Source organism: Hydra vulgaris, chromosome 15 (assembly GCF_038396675.1).
Source record: "Hydra vulgaris chromosome 15, alternate assembly HydraT2T_AEP".
Lineage (NCBI taxonomy): Eukaryota > Metazoa > Cnidaria > Hydrozoa > Anthoathecata > Hydridae > Hydra > Hydra vulgaris.
Genome location: NC_088934.1, coordinates 29,074,469 through 29,096,072, shown reverse-complemented (window position 1 = coordinate 29,096,072; position 21,604 = coordinate 29,074,469). Strand labels below are relative to the sequence as shown.

General features: G+C 26.4%; 2 protein-coding genes across 2 annotated transcripts; both read left to right on the top strand.

Moving 5' to 3' along the window:
• The first annotated feature begins 548 nt into the window (after positions 1-548).
• On the top strand, positions 549-10,699 carry LOC136092242 (uncharacterized). Its single transcript, XM_065820013.1, has 5 exons — positions 549-767; positions 1,629-1,792; positions 5,403-6,022; positions 6,101-7,984; positions 8,198-10,699. Exon 5 carries the CDS (start codon positions 8,480-8,482, stop codon positions 9,911-9,913), a length of 1,434 nt encoding a protein of 477 aa, XP_065676085.1. The 5' UTR covers positions 549-767; positions 1,629-1,792; positions 5,403-6,022; positions 6,101-7,984; positions 8,198-8,479; the 3' UTR covers positions 9,914-10,699.
• A 4,873-nt stretch (positions 10,700-15,572) lies between these two features.
• On the top strand, positions 15,573-17,351 carry LOC136091332 (uncharacterized). Its single transcript, XM_065818762.1, has 2 exons — positions 15,573-15,870; positions 16,244-17,351. The coding sequence occupies exons 1-2, from the start codon at positions 15,650-15,652 to the stop codon at positions 16,656-16,658; spliced, it is 636 nt and encodes a 211-aa protein (XP_065674834.1). The 5' UTR covers positions 15,573-15,649; the 3' UTR covers positions 16,659-17,351.
• Positions 17,352-21,604: the final 4,253 nt, after the last annotated feature.

Below are 21,604 nucleotides of genomic sequence, written 5' to 3'. Positions count from 1 at the left end.
ACGGACTTTCGGTAGGCAAATTTTTATTTTTTTGGCTACCGACTTTCGGTAGGCTATCCACGGCGATTAATAATATTAATATAATATGGCATCAATTGATGGCATCAATTTATTTACATTAATAATATACATTAATCAATGTCAATAAGTGTATTTAAGCCTAATTAGCACTAAAATAAAGTTAAACTACTTATAAAAGAAAGTTAGTTAAAATGTTATTAACTTTGTTTAAATGTTCAGTAAGTATCAAGAATTGATACTTTCTGATAATATATCTAATGTATATCTTTAAAAGTTAATACATTTTGTTTTTTGCTTTTATATAAAATTGATGCAGGCTTTAAGTATAACTTAAACTTGAAACTTTGCTCTAAGTTACATTCTTTTTGCATTTGATTTATGACATGAACTAATGAATTTTTTTATTTATATTTTACATATGGCAAATATTAAGTAAAAAAATAATTATAAAAAAAATTAATAATAAATATGAAGTTAATTTTTTAGTATAATAAACAAGTTTTAATTTTTTTTCAATTTTGAAAAATAGTTATTAAAAATTTTTTATTTCATCATTTTCATTTATTCACTATGTGCAGAACCAGGATCAATAACAGTAACTTTAGATCCCTTTGAAGAAACTCTTGAAGAACGACACATTCTCAATACATATAGAGACGTTTGTTTAAAAATAAAAGAACATCAAATATTGCACACAGTGCATTATGTTTCAGCATTCTCAAGAGGAATGGAAAAGGAATTAAAAGGTTTGCAAATTTAAAACATTTTTACAATCCAACAATGTAAATAGAAGTATATGTATACTTACGTGTAAAATAATAGATGTATGTATAGATGTAATTTGAATGTTAGTTACTTGTATTTCCATTTAAAATGCATTGATTTTATTTAAAATTATATATTTTTTTAAGGAATACAAATTCTTTAATTTTCAAGCATTATTCATTATTTTTGTGTATGTAAAATTAAATAAAAATTAAACAAATAAAAAAATAAAAATTTTGGCCGTCCAATAAAAAACAATTGACCATCAATTCCATGTGTTAGCTGTTTAAATTGACTGCTTGCCTTCAATTTTATATATTCCATGCTGCTGTTGAATGTTCTTCAGAAGTCACAAGAGCCTAATTTTTGAGATGAAATATGAGATTTCATGGCCTGAAAATAGTGGGCTTCTCATCAGACAAAACCTTTTTACAATGGTTTCTAGCCATAGTAAACAGAAGTCTGTTTTCTGGAGAAATGTTTTGCTGATAGATATGGAAGTAATGTAAAGTAAAAAGATAAAAAAGTAAAAAGTAAATATCAATATTGATCTTTTCTATTACTTTTCTATTTTATTTTATACTTCAAAAATCTATTTTATTAAGTTAAACAATTTTAACATAAATATTTGTAATTTTAAGAACTAAAGTAGTTTTTAAAATATTTACTTTTTTTAAAATAATTTTTTTAAAAATAAAAAACTAAAGCAAAAATAAAATAATAGATTAATACCCTTCTATATCCTACAATCTTGGTTTATAAGTATATTTTAAATTATATCTTTATTTCATTTTCTGAAATAATTGTTGTAGATATAATGGCAATATTTATTTGTTTTATAGAATTGACAAAAAAAAATCATAAAGTTTTTTTTGAAGATAAAGAACTTTCCTATTCTGGAGTTCCTTTTATTGTATCTTCACAGTCTACTCTTGACTGTCAACAAGGGAAAGACCGCAATGTTAAAGTAAAGGCTGAGTACAGAGAGAAAAAAAATGATGAAGCGGTAAGTTACACAACAGTTAAGTTCATGCAAAAAAAAATTCTTTATTATTTTTTGATTACTGTTTTATTCTATTTTAATTGTTATCAATATTAATTATCTTTAACATTTAATACATATTGATAAAACTGTTTTTTTCAATTATGAGATCTTTTAGTTTTTTCTTCAAGGCAATGAGATTATTCAATTTAGTAAGTTTTATATTTTGTGGTATTTTGATGTATAAGGAGAGGCCATGGTATACAATTGAAAATCTCGAGTCTTCATTTCTTCTTCTAAATAATCTTGATGAAGTTTAAATTTTAAATCCAATTTTGCTTTTTCATTATTAAATACATCATTCAACTCAGTAATTCTTCTAAAATTTTGTTGATCAAGGTTTGCTTTAGTATATTCAAGAAACTTAACTTGATCTGACACAATTATTTTTTACTTCTGCATCAGCCAATTTTTTTTAAGATGTTATTTCCGCTGTCTTTTTATTCAATTTAATACCAGTCTCCTCGCTGATAACTTTGGTTAAATCCTGCAGTGTAACCTCAATAATAATATTAACAGGTAAAACCTCAAAAGTAACATTTACCTGTCATGGTATTATATCTTTTACAACCTCAAGTGTTGTGGTTTGAAATTTTTTCAATGCTTCTTGCATTTGCGCATCTCACTCTCTTAAGTTGTTTTCTATCAAAAATATTTACATCACTAACCTCTTCAAAGGTAAGGCTTCATTTCAAAATCACCCTAGTTAAAACTATTCCTATTCGATTCTCCACCTTCTTCACCCTAATCCACATTGGTTAAATCCTAATCAATTGGTTAAACATTCAGCCTATTATTGTTTCTTTCTAAACAATATATTAGATAGTACCTCTGCCTCTAATTATAACACAAAAAAATGGCTTTGAGTCTTTCATCAAGCTATGGGACTTTGCTAAATCCAAACTGTTATCTTATTACAAGGCATGAATCCTGGTATCGCATATGCAAATTATAACAGTTAATTTTAACCCTTCAACTATCGCATCACCATCTGGTACTACTTTATTAGTTTGTTTTCCTTCTTTATCCCAAAACATGGTCGTTGTCATAAATCATCAAGAAAGGTGTGTCCTAAGACCATCAGGATGGCGCCAAAGTCGCCTTTTACATCTACTGCTCCTTGTTAATTGTTTTATTTTCTGGTTCATCTAAGCCAGACCTTAAATTCATAAAATTGTAGTAATTGAATAATTGTCATCAGAGGTGCTTTCATACTGTTGTTGAGGACAAACCCCTTATGACATCTCCAACGAGTACTAATCTGGGAATATTTTATTCTCCTGATTGCCATTTTTTGTAGCTACTAATTCTAGTCATCTAAATAGAAGAGATAAACAGGTAAAATTAAGCTAAACAAAAATGTTATCAAAAACAGAAAGTGCATATTAAATCTATAATTATATATACAGTCAGAGAAATAATTATCAGAACAAAAGATTTTATTGTGAAAAACAAACTTTGTCAGGTTATTTCTAAAAAACATATGTTTTTGATAAATACTTTTATAATTATTCTAAAAGCAAATTTAATCATGATTTTATCTAGCAAAAAATTAATCAATGGTAATTAAATTGCGTTGCTAAAGTTTAATAATTCCCGAAGAAGTGTTACAACTTCAACGAATTTATAAACATATTGTTTTATAAACGAAGTTTTGAAATTGACTATTAAAAAAAGTTTTTAAATCAATAATTTTAGAAATGTTGTTGTTTTACAAAGAGTCATTTTTAATAACTGACTAACTAATTTTTAATAACTAATATTTTTTAACTAACTAATTTTTAATAACTAATAAATTAATAAAACTAACTAATAAAACTAATTAACTAACTAACTAATAAACTAATAAAACGAACTAATTTTTAATAACTAATATTTTTTTAAATTCATTTGATTTACCATTGATATTATTAAGTATGGGAGTTAAAATCAAGGAATGGTGCCAAGCTCAGCGCAATTCAATTATTGACTTGTGCAAGCAGTAAAACATTTAAGTCAATAAATAAACTGACTGGAATGGCATTAGGAACCATCGGTGATCTGATTAAAAAGTATAATATGTTTGGATATGTGCAAAATCAGCCATAATCCGGAGCTAAGTGTAAAACAACATCAAGAATAGATCAACAAATTGTCAAGATGGTGCAAAAAATCTATCAGCACCAAAAGTGTCAAGCCTCCTTGAGAAAGATTTTGGGTTGCAAGTAAGCTCATGTACTATTCGAAATCGATTGAAAGAAATTAGATTCAAAGCAAGAGTTTCGCGCAAGAAACCATTCCTTTGAAAAATTCATTGAAAATGAAAAAATAAAAAAGTCTTATGGACGGGCAAGGTTTATTGATGGAATTATGGACTCTAATGTTTATGTTAATATTCTCAATAAAAATCTTCTTCCTTCAACTAAAAAACTATGATTAGGAAAACATTTTATCTTCCAACAAGACAATGACTCTAAACATACGTCAAAGAAAGCTAAAGATTTTTTTATCCAAAAGCAAATTGAGTTACTTGAATGGTCAGCGCAAAGTCTAGATCTTAATCCAAGTAAACATCTCAGTGCTATTCTGGATAAAAAATTTGGCACACGATGTCTAAAAAGAAAACAAAAGCTAAAGATCATGCTCTGAGAAGCTTGGGCTGATAACGACTCAGATGCGACAAAGTAATTAGTTGAAGCGATGCCATGTCGACTTGCAGAAGTCATAAAAGCTAAAGGCGGTCCAACTCGATATTAAAAAGTCATAAAAATAATTACTTGGAGAAGCGTTAATCTTTAAGCCTTAATCTTTATAATTTTGTTTGGATATTATATCAATATCAATTAAATATTATTATTAATTTTTTTCTTTGCACCATATCAGAACATGAATAACAGAGAGCTTCTTTGGTTTACTTACTTTTCTTCATTATTATATGTTTAGAATTAAGGGATTAAAATTAATATGCTTGCAGTTCATTTTAAACTATTTTGCAATATACAATACATTAATTATAATATATAAATATATGTAAATATAAATATATATATATATATATATATATATATATATAGACACACATACATACAAATACATATATACAAATACATACATACATATGTACGTACATGCATTCATGCATCCATACATATATATATATATATATATATATATATATATATATATATATATATTTTTAAATTATGTTAGTGTATTTTACAAATAGAGTGCTTAATGTTCATAAAGAACAGAGCAATAATTAATTAGTAAAAAACACTTATCTAACTTATCTAACACGTTAGATAAGTGTTTTTTACTAATTAATTTATATATATATATATATATATATATATATATATATATATATATATATATATATATATGTATATATATATATATATATATGTATATATATATTCATATATATATATATGTATATATATATATATATATATATATATATATTCATATATATATATATATGTTCATATATATATATATATATATTCATATATATATATATATTCATGTGTGTATATATATATATATATATATATATATATATATATATATATATATATATATATATATATAGGCAAAAGAACATTCTTGTAGCAAAACATAAAAATATTGTGCAGATTACAAAGAAATTTGATTGCCCTGCAAAGGTTCATATTAAAGAAATACTAGAATTTCCGGAGTTTAAGGTTTAGTACTTTTTTTTTTAACAAGCCAAGATGATAGCATTTTATATATTTTTAAATCTATCACTAGAGTAACTCATAATTTATAATATGATAACATTTAATAAAATTCCTGATTAAAGTAACAAGTTTTAGTTACAATAAGAGAGTTGACTCTCTTTTTGTTAATAGATTGGGCAATCTGTCTAAAGTAGTTTGCCATCAGTCCATGTAAATTTGATCAATATATTAAACTTTGCTAGAACCCTTTTATAAAATGTCCAATCAACATAAAATTAATAATTTTTCTATAATAAATGTTTATTATCTTATAATAATAATCTTATATGTGTTATTAAACATTTATTTACACATTTTCTTAAAGCTTGATAGAGATTCTGAATGGCTCAGGAAAGACACATCAAAAAAACTCTGTTTAGCTTTGACTGGAAACAAAAATATGATTGTGTCAAGAAAGTATGTCTTGATTATACCAGATATTTCTGTGCACAGAAACCATTTAATTGGTGATGTAAGTTTTATTACATATTTTTTTAACAATATTTTGTGTCGTTTACTTCTTTTTAACAATTAACTATACTTTTTAAAGGCAGCAGGTCTCATTCAACCTATTTCAGATGAGCTTATTATCAAAATTGGAGAACTAATTAAAGTTGGAGTTAATACTGTAACAGAGATGAGACGGCATCTGGAGAACTTTGTTCGCATCAATTTTAGTTCAAGAAGTATGCCCAATAAATCAAACAAACGCTTTTTCCCACTGGATGAAACTATCCGCAACCATATGCTAAAAGCTAGAAAAAAATTTTGTTACTCCCTGATAGACCAAGAGTGTTTAAATATAAAGGTAGTAGAATGGGCAAAAAATTATAAAGAAGCTTTTATAAAGTTTCGTCCGAAAGGTGAAAACAATTCAGAGGACAATAATCAATTTTTGTATGCGAAAATGAAACAACGGAAGCCATTAAAGAAGCACTAACGTTTATTAAAAAATGGAATCCTTCATTCCAACCTAAATACTTCATGACAGACTATTCAAACGAAGAGATAAATTCACTTGAATCAGTGTTTCCCGGTAAAAATTTTTGTTACAAAAGATATTTTATTTAAGTCTCAATATTTATTTTATTTGGAAAAGTCAACCATTGTGTTATGAAAAATTGTTCTTGGTTAAAGAAATTATTAAAAAAAGTATTTATTCCAACAAATAAACTTGCCTTTTAATTATTTAGCTGTTTTGTTTATAAGACTTTATAACTGTAATTAAAATGTTTACCTCGTGATATTTGCACCACTATCATCTCATTGATAATAATATATTTGTATATAATAAAAGTATAAGAGCTTTTATAAAATTTAAAGTCAAGTAGAAGAAAAAAAATCGCTCTGCATGTTTTTTTATTCTCATTTAAAAAAAAGTTGTAGTACCTAAAATAGATAGAAAATTGGTTAATGACTAATTACTACATTTACAACAGAAACTGTTTTTTGTTTGCTTCAAACAAAAACATTTTCTGTTGTAAATGTAGTAATAAGTCATTCAAAAACCAAAAAAGTAGTAAAATGTGTTGACTAAAGAAAGAAATTATTCATTTTATCATATTAATTACTTCTTATTGTTCATCAACAATGAATGAATACTTTCTTTAAACAAGTTTTTTATGGAGTATTGTTGTCTTTTTTATGTAGAATGTAGTGTATTTATATGTGATTTTCATCGTGAGCAAGCTTGGGAGCGTTGGCTATCAAAATCTAGTAATGGGTGTTTAATTGTCAAGGAAGATGTCAAGGTTAAGTTACGTCGAATAGCTCATTCAAAAACAATTAAGATTTGTAAAGAAGCTGTAAAAGCATTAAAAGATTCATCTGAATATAATAGTCATCCAAAACTAAAAGAGTATTTAAAAAATACTTGGTTGTGTATCAAAAAGGTTTGTATTAATGTTTTTGAGAATATAAAATAGTTTAGTTTTCCTAAAACATGCAACTAACCATGTTGTGAATTCCAGTTGATTAATTTATTTTTACAAATATTTTTTAACGACTTCATTCTCATTTTGAGTTTTTAAGGGAGGAACAAGAAATATATTAAATTGAGGTAAAATATAAGGTGGATGGATGTTATGTTATTATTACAGTATATATTTATCAAAATAAATTAAGTTTATGCTAAGGTGGTAAGCAACTTTATTAGCATAAAAATTGTAAAGACTACAAAACATATTTTGCAACTTTAATATTTATGTCATGATCTGTCAAAATTATTTTTCTGTTATCCTTAACTTGCTTAATTTTAGAGATGGGTATCCGCGTACAGACAAGATAGACTCTTGCTGAATGTGAATACCAACAACGGAATTGAGCGTCAAAACCAAAGTTTTAAATACCGTTTCTTAGAAAAAAGAAAAAATTCTTCCCTTACCACTATGCTTAGCATATGCATTGAAGAATTCCTTCCGCACAAGTATGACAGGTTAGTCAGTTATTGTCAATTCTATAGATACTACAAATAATTTCAATAATAATAATACTAACAGTAAACAATAGTAACAATAAATAATATTCTCCTAAATATAATAGGTATTGTGAGATTTCAAAAATTATTTTTAAGTCTAACTGTCTTTCTATGCCTTTTGGAGGTTCAAGAATTCTATATACTGTACTGTAAAAAGCAATCATATTTTAGTTATGCCAATGAAAACACAAGGGCAAATTCATCATACAGAAAATACCATGAGAAAATACCAACATATTTAACTAATCGTCCACGCCCTTTGGTTAATCATTGCATGTGAATGATTGACAAATTGCATGGTGTAGATCTTACAGGAATTAATGCTGTGACAGATAGGTTATACAATGTTGCGTCATTGAAGTCTAACAGTCGGGTAATATATCAGTGTTATCTAGGTGATGATGAACGTTTACCAACTTGTTCTTGTCCATCATGGTTTAATTCTGCTTATCCATGCAAGCATTTTTTTGCTATATTCTTAAAAGAAAATCTGTCTTGGTCTGCTTTGGTATGGCTTATCAGAATTCTCCTTATTTTGTTTTGGATTTATTGTCCGAAAAAAGTAGTGTAACAAATACTGTATATTGTCCGGGTTCCGTTTATTCTGTAGACGATTCCACAAATGTCATCAATGACAATGCAGCACCACAAACAATAGTTGATTCAAAGCAAATTAGGCAAACATTACCAATTAATAATAATCAACCATTTAATACTACTTACCACACTGCGGCAGAATGTAGAGAATTATTGAATGAAATTAGACAGTTGTCATATTTATGTGACTCACAAAAAATAGATACTTTATTTGAAGAACTGTTAAAAGTTAAAAAATGCTTGTCTGAAAGTCTTCCAACTGAAACAGGGATTCTTCTTCGTCCAGTAGTTAAACCAGAAACTTGGAGCAAGTCTGAAACAAAGTTGCCAAAACTTATTAACATCCCAGTTACACGAAAAAGAAAAATGACGAAACGAGTTGGTGCTAGATATGACTTATGTAAAGCTGCCAAAGAAATTTGTGTAAAAGTGGAAAAGTCAGAATCTTGTTATTCTGAGATTGTTACTGATTACTCAATTGAAGAAAATTGCAAAATTTTTACAGTTAGTCATGAGTCAATTAAAGAAACTACATCTATTGAAAACAACAAACACCTTCAAACCACCTTAAGCCAAGTTAATAATGATGTTCGATTTCAAACCAAGTTTCAATGTATTCAAAGTCTCAAATCGTCCTTGATTGGTGAAGCTGAACTATTTGAAATTGAAAAATGTCTTAATGACAAAATTATTCATTTTAGCCAGCAAATGATGGCGATTCAATTAAAAATTAATGTTGGTTTACAGGATCCCATTAAGGGTCAAATCAATGCTTTTAACACACATGAATCTACTCCTTTTGTTCAAGTTCTTCATGATGGGAATCTTCACTGGCTTTGTGTGAGCACATACAATTGTAAGCCAGGTGAGATTTATATGTTTGACAGCCTTTTCCATGGCTCTATATCTGTCGAGACGAAAAAGCAAATATGTTATATTTTACATTGCAAGAAAAAGTATATATTAGTTAAAGTATTACCTGTTCAACAACAAACTAATTTTTTGGATTGCGGATTGTATGCCATTGCCTGGGCTCGACAAATCCTAGAAAATAAAAGTATACCATCAACTTCCATTATGTTTGAACAAGGGCAAATGAGAAATCATCTCCTAAGCTGTATGCAAAAGAACCAGTTAGATGTATTTCCAGTCACTGAAAATCCCTCACTTTTTAAAAAATGTTTAGCAAAGAACTTCCGCATCCCTCTGCATTGCTCGTGTCGTATGTTTTGGACAAATGAAGATGAACAAATCTTTAACAGGTATATTATCGCATTAACATTACTCTAAAATTTGAAATTTAATTTTAATAAATCATAAGTTGTAAAGATTATTTTAGATTTTTAACATAAACATTATCTTTAGTATTTAAGTGTATCTGCAAAGATTTTGTTAGCATTCTTTATTTTACATTAAAGCAATGACTTTAAATTGCTTGTTCATTGATTTAAATTTATTGAAACAATTAATAAGTACAAATTTTTTAAGGCAAATGGCTCAATGTTTTAATTGCAAAAATTGGTTTCATCATGAATGTGAAAGAATTCCTCAAAGTGCATTTGAAAAAAAAGATGAGCTTTGGAGTTGTCATGATTGCTTCAAAGAATGTACAATCAAATAATATTGTTAAAAATTTATACCAATGCAAAAACATTTTAAATGCAGTACTTGAATACTTTTTGGGAAAAGGTGTCACAAAAAAGACTGCTTTTAATCACTATATGTTCCTGGTAAACAAGAGCTCTAAAATAAATTGAGAGGCTACATTAAAAGAAAATAATACCGAATTTAATGTTTTAAAACTGAGCATTTTTTACTCCAGGTTAAAAATTGGTCTTTTCTATAGCTTAAATGTTGAAATTTTCTATATATATAGACTTTTAGAGTTTGTTGGCACTAAAGTCCAGCAATAGATAGTGATTATTAACTTTTGAAAGCATCTTTTTTGGTACTTCCTATCCCTGCTAGTCAAGCTATATCTATTACATATCCCAGTATATTTTATTTAATAATTGTTTTATAGCAAAGAAAGAAATTAATATTAGGAAATAAAAAGAATAAATAAAGATAAAAAAGAAAATATGTGTTAGATTTTGTAAATATTTGTTTTTCCTGTTTCATAATTATGTAGTACCAAGATTGTAATCATTAATTTAAAACTATAAAATAGGTTTGCAAGGATAATTGGTTATAATGCAGTATGATATAACAAATAGTCCTTATTTTGTGGGTCATTACTTTATTGAAGATTTGCAAATAATAAGTTGTTACATTAAACAATTTTCTATTTTGTTTATAGAAAGGAAACCAATAAAGCTTCATCTGAACCTGCTTAGCACAAATGGTAAAAGCATCACTTCTAAAACGGTTATTTTCATAGCCACATAGATTTTTAAAAACATTAAAGCATCAGAGCATTAAAATCTTTTCCTATAAAATCAGATTCTTCAGAAAATCCTTGCTACATCAACTTCATGCTATTAGCAATGATTTTGATAGTTAAACTTCAGGAACTGATGTTTAACTTTCGAATCATAAACTAAAAGCTGATATATATTAAAAACCTAAAGGTATTTCTAAATCTATAACAAAGAAAAGTAACTAAAGGGTAAGTTTTCTATTTAAGTTTTTGTTTATTATTTTTAAAATGTTTCTTTTATTATTGCTCTATTTTTAATCATTTTATCTATAAATTGTTATTTGTAATGAAAAACTTTTTTGTGTTCTAATTGGGTCAATATTTAAGTATACGTATCAAAAATGTGCTAAAATAATTTCACCTCATGGTTTTCATGTTAAATATACATCGAACTAGATTCTGAAGATTTGAAGCTCTAAAATGTTTGTAAATTTCAAAAGAAAAATAAGACTTTCAGGGTTTTAAAACCGAATAATTTCAACCTCATGTGAATTGCATAGTAGTTTGTGTTTAAAAAAAGATTCCAGGCCTCTTATTTGCCAAAAAATGTCTTAATTTAATTAAAAGCTATTAATTTGCCAGAAAGTTTTCAAACAGAATTATTTTTCAAACAGAATTAAGAAGCAGTCTCATTTCATAATACAAGATTTGGCCTACTATCTGTTGATCAGTTGACTCTCAACACTAACTTGTGAAAAAGCAACCCATAAAGTCTTCAATATACATCATAATGTCCATGAAGTGTCAGAGCAAGGGTAACACTAAACTATGGTAACCAATTTAGGAAAAATGATAATGGTAAGAGAAGAGTCGTATTTTTAATCTGTAATTAATTTCTATTTTCTGTGCTATGTTAATATGTGAAATATTATTAATTAATTATATTAAATGATCAAATGTCTTTTGTTCATTGTAAAAATGGCTCATCTGGTATTTAACAAATATCACTCGCCAGCACAGGCAGTGTTAATCTTATAAAAAAAGTCATTTGAATTTGTTTAAAATCTAATATGGCTGCATGTCTTATATCTTTTTAGTTTCAAACAAAGTAAATATTGCTATAAATGATTAAAAAAATTTATCTTATTGTTCACAATATTGTAAAAATGAATAAATTAAACCCTTTTTCTAAGAAATTTTTTGAATTAGTAAGTTTGTTAAGGAAATTGTTAATATTACAAGTAACTATCTTTGATTGTAAGACATAATTAGAAATATATGGTTGATTAATATCAACTATAATTTTGTGGACACAGGTGGTGCAAAAGTAAAAACTGTTTATAAAAAGCTTTCTTGATGATTACAAAAAACGCGTAACATCTTAGTACCGTGAAATATTGTTTCTTTGAACAGTGGGGTAACTTTGGAAAAAAACTTTGAGTAAAACTCTTTTTAGTAGAGTTTTTTGTCCAAAGTTACCCCACTGTTCAAAGTAACAACATTTGATGGTAGTCTTGAAAAAATTTAACTAACTGGAGTCATTAATCAAAGTTGTCAGTGATGAAAAGCAACGCTACATGATCCTAATTTACCATCAAAACTAAAATTCTTTGAAATGGTATCAGGAATTAAACACCTTTCTAAAAGGGTTTCAAACAGATAAACTTTTGGTACCATTTATGGTACCAAAAGTTTATCTGTGATATAGTCAAATTTTTGGTAATATAGTCAAAGACAAAAAATGATGCACTTTATTTTCAAACTTGATGTAAAAGACTTCAATTGACATAAAAGCATTAAAATTGGCAAAAAGATGCAGCATCATGCAAGAGAAGCAAGCAGTTGCTACTGTGAAAACTTACAAAACAAAAAAGTTAAAAAAGAAAAAAAATGTGGCTTTAAAGCAAAAAATTGTTTGCAGAGTTGTTCAAAGTTAAACTGATTTCTTATCAAATAAGTCTGACAAGGTTGCCACTAATGCAGAAAAGTAAAGTGACTTTTTAAAGAGTAACTAAAAACTTCACTTTTAAAAGAGTCTGATAAAAAAAATAGTGATGTTAAAAAAAGTTAAAGCAAAATAGGAAGATACTGAGTTTGAATTGATTGAAAAAAAGCTAAACAAGGCAATAAGTAGACATTATTTTAAATGTGACATTTTCCTTTGATGATATTTTATTGTCATGTTAATAAAGCCAAATTTTAGATTTTCAGTACTTAAAAAAGCAATTATTTATAAAGTTAATTTTTAAAAAATATTTTATGACTTAGGCTTTGTAGAAAGGTAAAATCCTCAAACATAGTTATTAGATTTTTGGTATAGAGTTTTAAGTTAAATTATTATTTCAAACCTTTTTTTCATTTAAAAAAATGCTCTCACTATTAAAAAAAATCCTAAAAAATTTTTAGATAAAATTTGGGAAAGTCATGAATTTTTTTTTCTGGAGGGTAATATCCTGGAATTTTAAAATCAAATATCCTTGAAAAATAGGAAAATAGTCCTATTAAGTCATGAAATTTTGATTTTGTTATTTCTAAAAGGCATGTTTTGCAGCTCTGGAAGTGAATTAGTATAATAAAAAAAATTGGAACTTACCCTTAAGTACAAGCTTTTTGTTTGGTATTAAATGTTTTTCCTTCCAATTAAAAAAATTCTTTGTAGTTCCAAATTTGCTGTGTCTCTTAGTTTATGATTCAAAAGTTAAACACTAGGTTTCAGAGTTTAACTATCAATATCATTTCTAAGAACAAGCGACAAGAGGTCCATAGACTCTAAAAACAAAAAATACATACTAATTTTAATATATGCTAATTTATTTAAGAGAAATTTAAATATACAAAAAAATTTATCAAGTTAATATTTGTATGTTGTAATTTAAAAAACACATAAGAACATATATAACACATAAAAAATATATGTATAGACCACAATACAATGAAAATATGGAAGAACATATACAACTTATAAGTTCTAAGAACATATACAACTTATAACTTATAGCTCAAAAGCTACTGAGAGTTAAATTTACCTAATTTGTAGCTATTTTCAAAACTGTTAGAAAATTTTTTTTATAGTTCTTTATTAAAAACTCATGTGAAATGGTAAGAATGTAATTTTGTGAAAAATTTATACTTATTTAGATTTATTTAGGCTTATGAAAAATTTATTTAGTCTAAATAAAGATTTCATAAAATTACACCTAAATTAACACTTTTCTAATAATATAAATCATAAAAACACTTTTTTGTTATTATTAAAATTCCTACAAGTTTAAGGTATAAAATAAAGAATAAAATATGAAACTAAGGCAAGAAAGATCAAACATTTTGTGCGATCTAGAAAAATAATTTACAGTATTTTCGCTTTTTGTAAAATTGTTTAAAATTACTTTAAGTTTTTTTAATCACAAAAATCACTATTTAAAAAAATACAGAAGCCTGTTCAAGTAAAACCTTTATCTTGATTCAACATCAATATCTGCTTCAACATCTTTACAAGGGTATTCTTTAGAACTTTCTTCAATTCTCTTTAAAAATTTAAAAACCGCATCAGTGGTTCGAGTTTTTAAAAATTCTGGAGAACATGACCAACTATCATCTAATTAATCTAAGAAATCTTAAGGTTCTATCCTGTTTTGTTTCTTATCTACATTAATGATCTTCTTGACAACATTATATCTAAGGTGGCTCTATTTGGTGAAGACTCAACTTTATACTCCTGTTTCGACAAAAAGTATTCTTTTTTCGATCTTAGAACAGGGAGCCAATCTTGAATCTGATCTCACTAAGGCATATTCTGTAATAGAGATGAGCTTGTCAAATTTAACTCTAAAAAAACTCAGTTATTTGCTGCAAAGAACTATTGCAATACTATCAACATTCTAATATCGATGTCATCAAAAATTGATAAATAGCAACCCTCTCACTGAGTCCAATTATTTACATTTTCTTGGAATATCACTATTACCAAATTCCACAAATGTGTGAAAATTTACAGTAGTTAGACAATTGCGATTTCCTGTAATTTTTTTAAAGTTTTTATTGATGAGTTTTTATTGATAAAACACAGTGTAAAATTAAAAAAAAATTTTGTTTAGTGATTTTCTACTAATTTATATATATATATATATATATATATATATATATATATATATATATATATATATATATATATATATATATATATATATATATATTATATATATATATATATATATATATATATATATATATATATATATATATATATATATATATATATATATATATATATATATATATATATATATATATATATATATATATATATATAAATTAGTAAAAACAATTATCTAACTTTTATCTTCTAGAAGATAAAAGTTAGATATCATCTTTTTAATAATCAATACTAAAAGTTTTTTTTAAAAAAACTAATTTAATAAAATAATAACGCTGATTTAACCATTAACTTTTTACAATTACATAATAATAACATACACAGTTGGTAAAAATTTTTTAGCATGCACCAAAAGTAGGTTTTTGTTGTTTTTGAATTGTTTTCCGTTTGCGCGTAAGCATAAATAACTTACCAGGTCCGCAGTTTAAACAATTTTCACAACCTACTTTTGGTGCATGCTAAAAATCGCTAACCATTAGGTTAGGGTTTTTGCTCTTGGAATTTCTAAATTAAGATGTCTAATATTTTTGATAATGTACGAATTGCTTTAGAAAGAAGCGATATAGTAACTCTTGAGGAGATTAACAAGAAGTTATCCCTTGAAGTTGATTCTCTATGTTTTTTAACTGAAGAAAACTTGCATTTATTAATTAATCAAATTCATCTAAAGCGAAATATCTGCGCAGAAGCATACTTAAGCAAAAATGCAAAATCGAATAAACTTTTACCTATTCTGTAAGTTATTATTTGCTTATACTACAGATTAAATAACTTAATGTAAATAAAGCAATACTGCTTTTTTTACATTAAGTTAATCAGAGGTTTTAATATGCACAGCATGTTGTTTATATTTTGCTAACAAAGCATAAGTTAATTTTACAGATTATAAATTAATGTTTCAATCTAAATTATAAATCAATTGCAAAAGCTACTTTGTGGCTTTATTATTTGTGATTTTCTGATATATATATATATATATATATATATATATATATATATATATATATATATATATCAAGAAATCTGTAATATTAAAGCCACATATATATATATATATGTAAGTATTGTAATTTTTAATTCTAAAAGTAAGTTTTTAAATTCATTTTAGATCAACTTCATCTGGTAACCGGCTCTACAGCTCAGTATCATTAGTTATTGTAGGAAATAATTCATTAGTTGATATTTTAAGGGTTCTCACCTCAATGGAATTGTTTATTAATGCTGATTTTTATTCAAAACATCCTATATTTAATGATATAATTAACAGTGGTAAATATAATTTTTATTCTTATGATAACATTTTAAAGATGGCGTTGTCTAAAACTGTTGTTGATCAAGATATCACTAAAAATAAACAATGTGTTCGGTCCGAAGCAATTAATAACTGCTTTGAAAATCAATGGTCATCTTTTATGTGTATCTTAGGCCTTTCATCTGTTGTCAATTCACAATTTTTTTGTCATTATCCTGAATTTGGACTTGATCGGTTTTTTTTGCATTTAACAAATAAAACCAAGGGTTAATGAGTTGAAGCCAACAAGAAACAAAGTAAATATAATGTTCTGTCGGATAGGTAAGTTACCATCAGGGTTTGATTTTACACCCAATCATTTTGTACCTTGTTGTTTATGATTTTAAAGAGTCACGTAAAAGAAATTTTGTTTCTGTTATGATGTTGATCACTTAGATTTAGCTCTTTCTGATAGGTTTTGCAATGACAATTTAACTTTGTTCCATAATAAAATAATTTCTTTGCTAAATGGTCCATCAGAAAAAAATAATTGGAGGGAGAGCTTTAAGATTTTTTCAGATTTTTTTTCTGAAGATTTGCCAAATCCATTAGCTTTAGAAGCAGAGTTTGGTCTTTGGGAGATATACTGGACTACCACTAATTATCCCATTCCAAACAATGTGTCTGATAGTCTAAAGTCAATTTCATGTATTAAAACTTTTGCCAATATTTTTTGTTTGTTTGCAGTTATTAGCAACATCACCTGTGACAACATGTTCTTGTGAAAGATCTATTTCAAATCTTCGCAGATTGAAAACCTGGTCAAGATCAGCTATGTCTGGAGATCGTTTGAATGGTTTAGCAGTGATGTATACACATAGAGACATAGTTCCAGATACTCAAGAAGTTATTAAAAAATTAGTGCAAAGAAATGGTAATTGTAAGTTAAACCTTTCGTGAGAACACGAACACTTCAGTGATTCAGAGTTTGTATAAACTTTACTTGTATATATGTATGTATGTATATATGTATATATATATATATATATATATATATATATATATATATATATATATATATATATATATATATATATATATATATATATATATATATATATTATATTTAATATTTATTGTTATATTTAATTTAAAAAATTGTCTTTAATTATAAAGCTCTTGGTTTTCTTTTCATTTTGCAACTTAATGAATAGTTTAAAAAAGTAAATAGTTTCTTTTAAGCAGATTAATTAAAGTTCCATTAAATCCATTAATTGACTGTAGAAAAATATCTTTGGTCATATGTGAATAATGATATTAGTAATCCTCAAAATTGGCTAAAAATCGGAAAATAAAAAAATACCATTGTTAGCGCTGATGCTATATGATGTGCTGAAGGTAGCGCAGATTTTAATCTCAACATCACTAAGATTATTATAATTAAAATTACTAAAGAAGTTGCATTTTTATTTTTATAAAGGGATGCTATCGCCAAGTCTCAATGACTACAAAAAAAATCTTTTCAAATTATGCAAATAGGGTGGTCCCATAGGGGGAGCGTTGCATTGCTTTGGTAGCCCCCCACACCTGGGAAATGGAAACTTTTTTAAAATATGAATCCGAGTGAATAGAAGAAGGGGAGTTCACAAATAATTAACGGAGGAGGGCTAGTATTTATTCGGTATCTGGGAGGAATTTGGTTATGGAGCTTGGGGGGCGGTCATTTTTTCAAAAAAAAAATCGCCAAAGGAGAAATAAATCCTAGATCCGCCCCTGGAATCGGCGCCTAAAAAGAAGGTTTATTCTTAAAAACTTGTTTAGTTCAGTTATATCATCAAATAAAAAAGATATTATAATTACCCTAAAAAAAAATGTATGTGTCCTACTTCTCCCCACTCTCCCCTGCACCATTTTAAACCGTTTACACTATAACGGTGTAAATTTAAACTCTTTGCTTGAATTACTTTTTAAAAAAACCGTTTGAAGTTATGTAAACGCTGAAACGGTGTAATTTTACACCTTTTAATTAAAGTGTAAACTCTGAAGGTTGATTTAAAAAAAAACGGTTATATATTTACCTTTTTATATTTACTACACCGTTTTAAAAATGTTTAAAAATCGAGTATTGCAAAGTTTTTCTTTTTTTTTCAAAACAGCTTTACACCGTTTTATTAAAAGGTGTAAAAGAAACAAACATTACAATATTCGCTTTTTACACCATTTTAAAACGGTGAAGTGATTAAAAAAAGGTGTCATTTTACATCGTTTTATTAAAAATTAACCTTAAGAGTGTATAATTATACAAAAACGGTGTTAATTTATACTTTTTGCTGAAAAAAGTTTCAAAAAATACCGTTTGAGGTTATATTAACACCAAAACGGTGTAATTTTACACCTTTTAAGTAAGAGTGTATTATACAGTTTTAGAGTTTTTAATTGTTTAAAAATTCATCAAATGTTTTAGTATATTGATTATTTTGTGTTTAAGAACTCCAACGCTTACTTCCCGACAAAAAGAAATAAAGTACTTTTGTCAAATAAGAATACTTTTCAAAAAATAATCCTATAAATAGAAGCGTGGAAACAAAAGAACTTTCTAAAATATTTGCCATCTTACCTTAAATTTGTCTACAAACTATTGCTCTTACGTTTGTTTAGGAGGATAAAATTTTAGGACCTGACTCCAATCAAAGCATTTATTTTCAAAGTTGCTATGAAATACTTTAATTCTTTGTCTGTATTTAATGTATAAAGAAAAATTTTCTAACAGAAAGCAATCCCAGTAAACACAGATTGGTTCAGAATTGGTCAATATTTAGTCGAAATTGGTCGAAAAATGGATAAAACGTTTGGTGACCACCTATTATTGACTAAAAATCGACGCTTGATTTGAAATGTATATTTCAAACTTTTTTATATATAAGTTTATTTAACGTCGATCTAATGTTTAGAATATTGACTTACATTAGTCAATATTATAAACCTTTAATCAACCTTGTTTAAACGTAAACATTTATAGATTTAAAATGTACGCTTTAAATCTTTTAATATATACATTTATTAAACGTTGATTAAACGTTTACAATACTAACGAATATAAGTCGTTATTCTAAACGTTTGATCGACGTTTAATATATTATAATATAGCATTATAGCAATGGGTCAGAAGACTCACATAACAGCTTAAATGACGCAATTTTATTAGGCATAATTAAAACGAAATGAAAAACTTATTGAAAAACTATTTTTTATTGGCTAAATAATTGAATTAGGCTTAAATGCGTTTTCAAGATTCACTTCCTTACAACAACTGAAAGCAAAACGACTGATAAATAATTAATAAACAAGTGTTAAAAAGTTCTTATTTTGATATATAAATTTACATTTAAAATACTAACTATTTTACCCAAGTTTTTTTGCGGTTACAAATCAGGTTCCGAAATCAGACGATCAGGATCGAATGTAGAAGATAATGTTGCACAAACAGGTGCATGGTAAACAAGCAGTTGACGGTATTCTAGGAAGATTTTTAATAATGCATAAACCGGAGAAAACAGTGATCCAAAATATATGTATATGTAGGGAGTTTAGGCAATATTTATAGCAAATGTAAATATTTTTTATATTAAATGCATTATATTCCTTAATATATTTCCTTTTCAAAATGGTTTCAACCACCTCTGTAGCTTATTTAGTTCCAAAGATATACGTGTTTTAATATTTTCAATTCATAGACTTTTTATGAAATATTTTCTTAAAGTATCTCGTTCAATTTTTGGCACCGAAAAAAAAAACTTTTTTCTCTTTTTTTTTTTTTTTGCGTAAAAAGTTGCGTAAACTAACTTATAATAAAATTTTATTAGAAAATAAATTGTAAATCTAAATTATTTGAACAATTCATAAGTAGAATTTTTTGGGGGGTTAACGCAGACGTACCATGAAGTAGTCAAATAACTGTATATTATGTTTGAATATGTTTTAAACCTTTTTGACAGAAAATAAATTTTCAAATGTTTTAATTTATAATACGTTGAGCGTAACAAAACTTTGATGATAAATATTAACTTAAATTAATTTTATTTTTCTTTAATAAATTATCAATTGAACAACGTGGACCCAAATAAAACACGCCGAAAACGTCAAAATACGTACAAAATAAAAATAAATCTAAAACTTATTTTTACACAAACAAAAAAAGAAATTAGTCAAAGACTTGTTAATAATTTCACTATTGTTATAGATTCAAAAAAAGATTTAACCACTTATAGTCTACCGATTCGACTAATTTGTTGTTTTCGGCACCTATCATAATATAAAAAATGTTATATTTTTTAATGGGGTTAGGGTTTTTAACTTTTTAAAAATTTTGAAAACAATGAATGAAAAACTCGTTGAATTGTTCTATTTCATTGTGTTTGGCTTTATTTGATTGTGTACTCTCGAGTCCTTAACTCAAGGGGGGGGGGGGCGCGTTTATTATTTTTGGGAAACTTTGCCACCCACACTAAGCTTATTAAGACCCCCTCCCGTTTATTAATTTTTACTTGTTTTAACAAAAAAATTATATCTAAAAACTAAAAAAAAATCAGTGAAAATCAGCTTTAAAAATCAAAAAATACATACTAGTTACTGATAAGTAATAAAACTTTCAGTGTAAATTCTGACCCTCCCCTCCCCCGGTTCATTAAATCTTGACTAAACCCCCCATCCACTTTTATTACCCCCCTCTTGTATTAAGAAATTGAGATTACATAGATTAACAGACACATGGAAATACTTATACGGATTATCTTATCTATCTATTTGTCTTAAACTTTTTAATAGATGTTTTAAATCGTTTTGTCTTTGAAATAAATTATTGCACTATTAATGTACCCAAATTTGACTATATGTTGCAAATAATTTGAACTCAGAAAAAATATTTTAATTATCGAATTTCAATTCAAACTTCAGAGTAGGCTGTGTGTGTATTGTTAACAAACAATTTTATACATAATTTGCCTTGGCTATTCCGTTCATAAATTAGACAAAATTGTCTTACTTAACAAAGTGCACCAACGAGAAGGTAAGCCATAGGACTTTGCACTCCATCCGTGAGCTGTCATGTTGTCTAAGGTTAGCCCTCCATTTCTGGATTCTTTCCTTTACTTGATAGGCAGTTAATGTAAAAGTAATAGTATTTTTGCATAAGCTTTTTTTTTTTTTTTTTTTTTTTAATAATAAAAATGTGCAGTTAAG

Excerpts from the sequence above, each read along its gene's own strand:
- LOC136092242 (XM_065820013.1), top strand. The coding sequence starts at position 8,480 with ATGCAAGCATTTTTTTGCTATATTCTTAAAAGAAAATCTGTCTTGGTC.
- LOC136091332 (XM_065818762.1), top strand. The coding sequence starts at position 15,650 with ATGTCTAATATTTTTGATAATGTACGAATTGCTTTAGAAAGAAGCGAT. Across the intron at positions 15,871-16,243 it reads AATAAACTTTTACCTATTCT|ATCAACTTCATCTGGTAACC; the intron begins GTAAGTTATTAT and ends AATTCATTTTAG.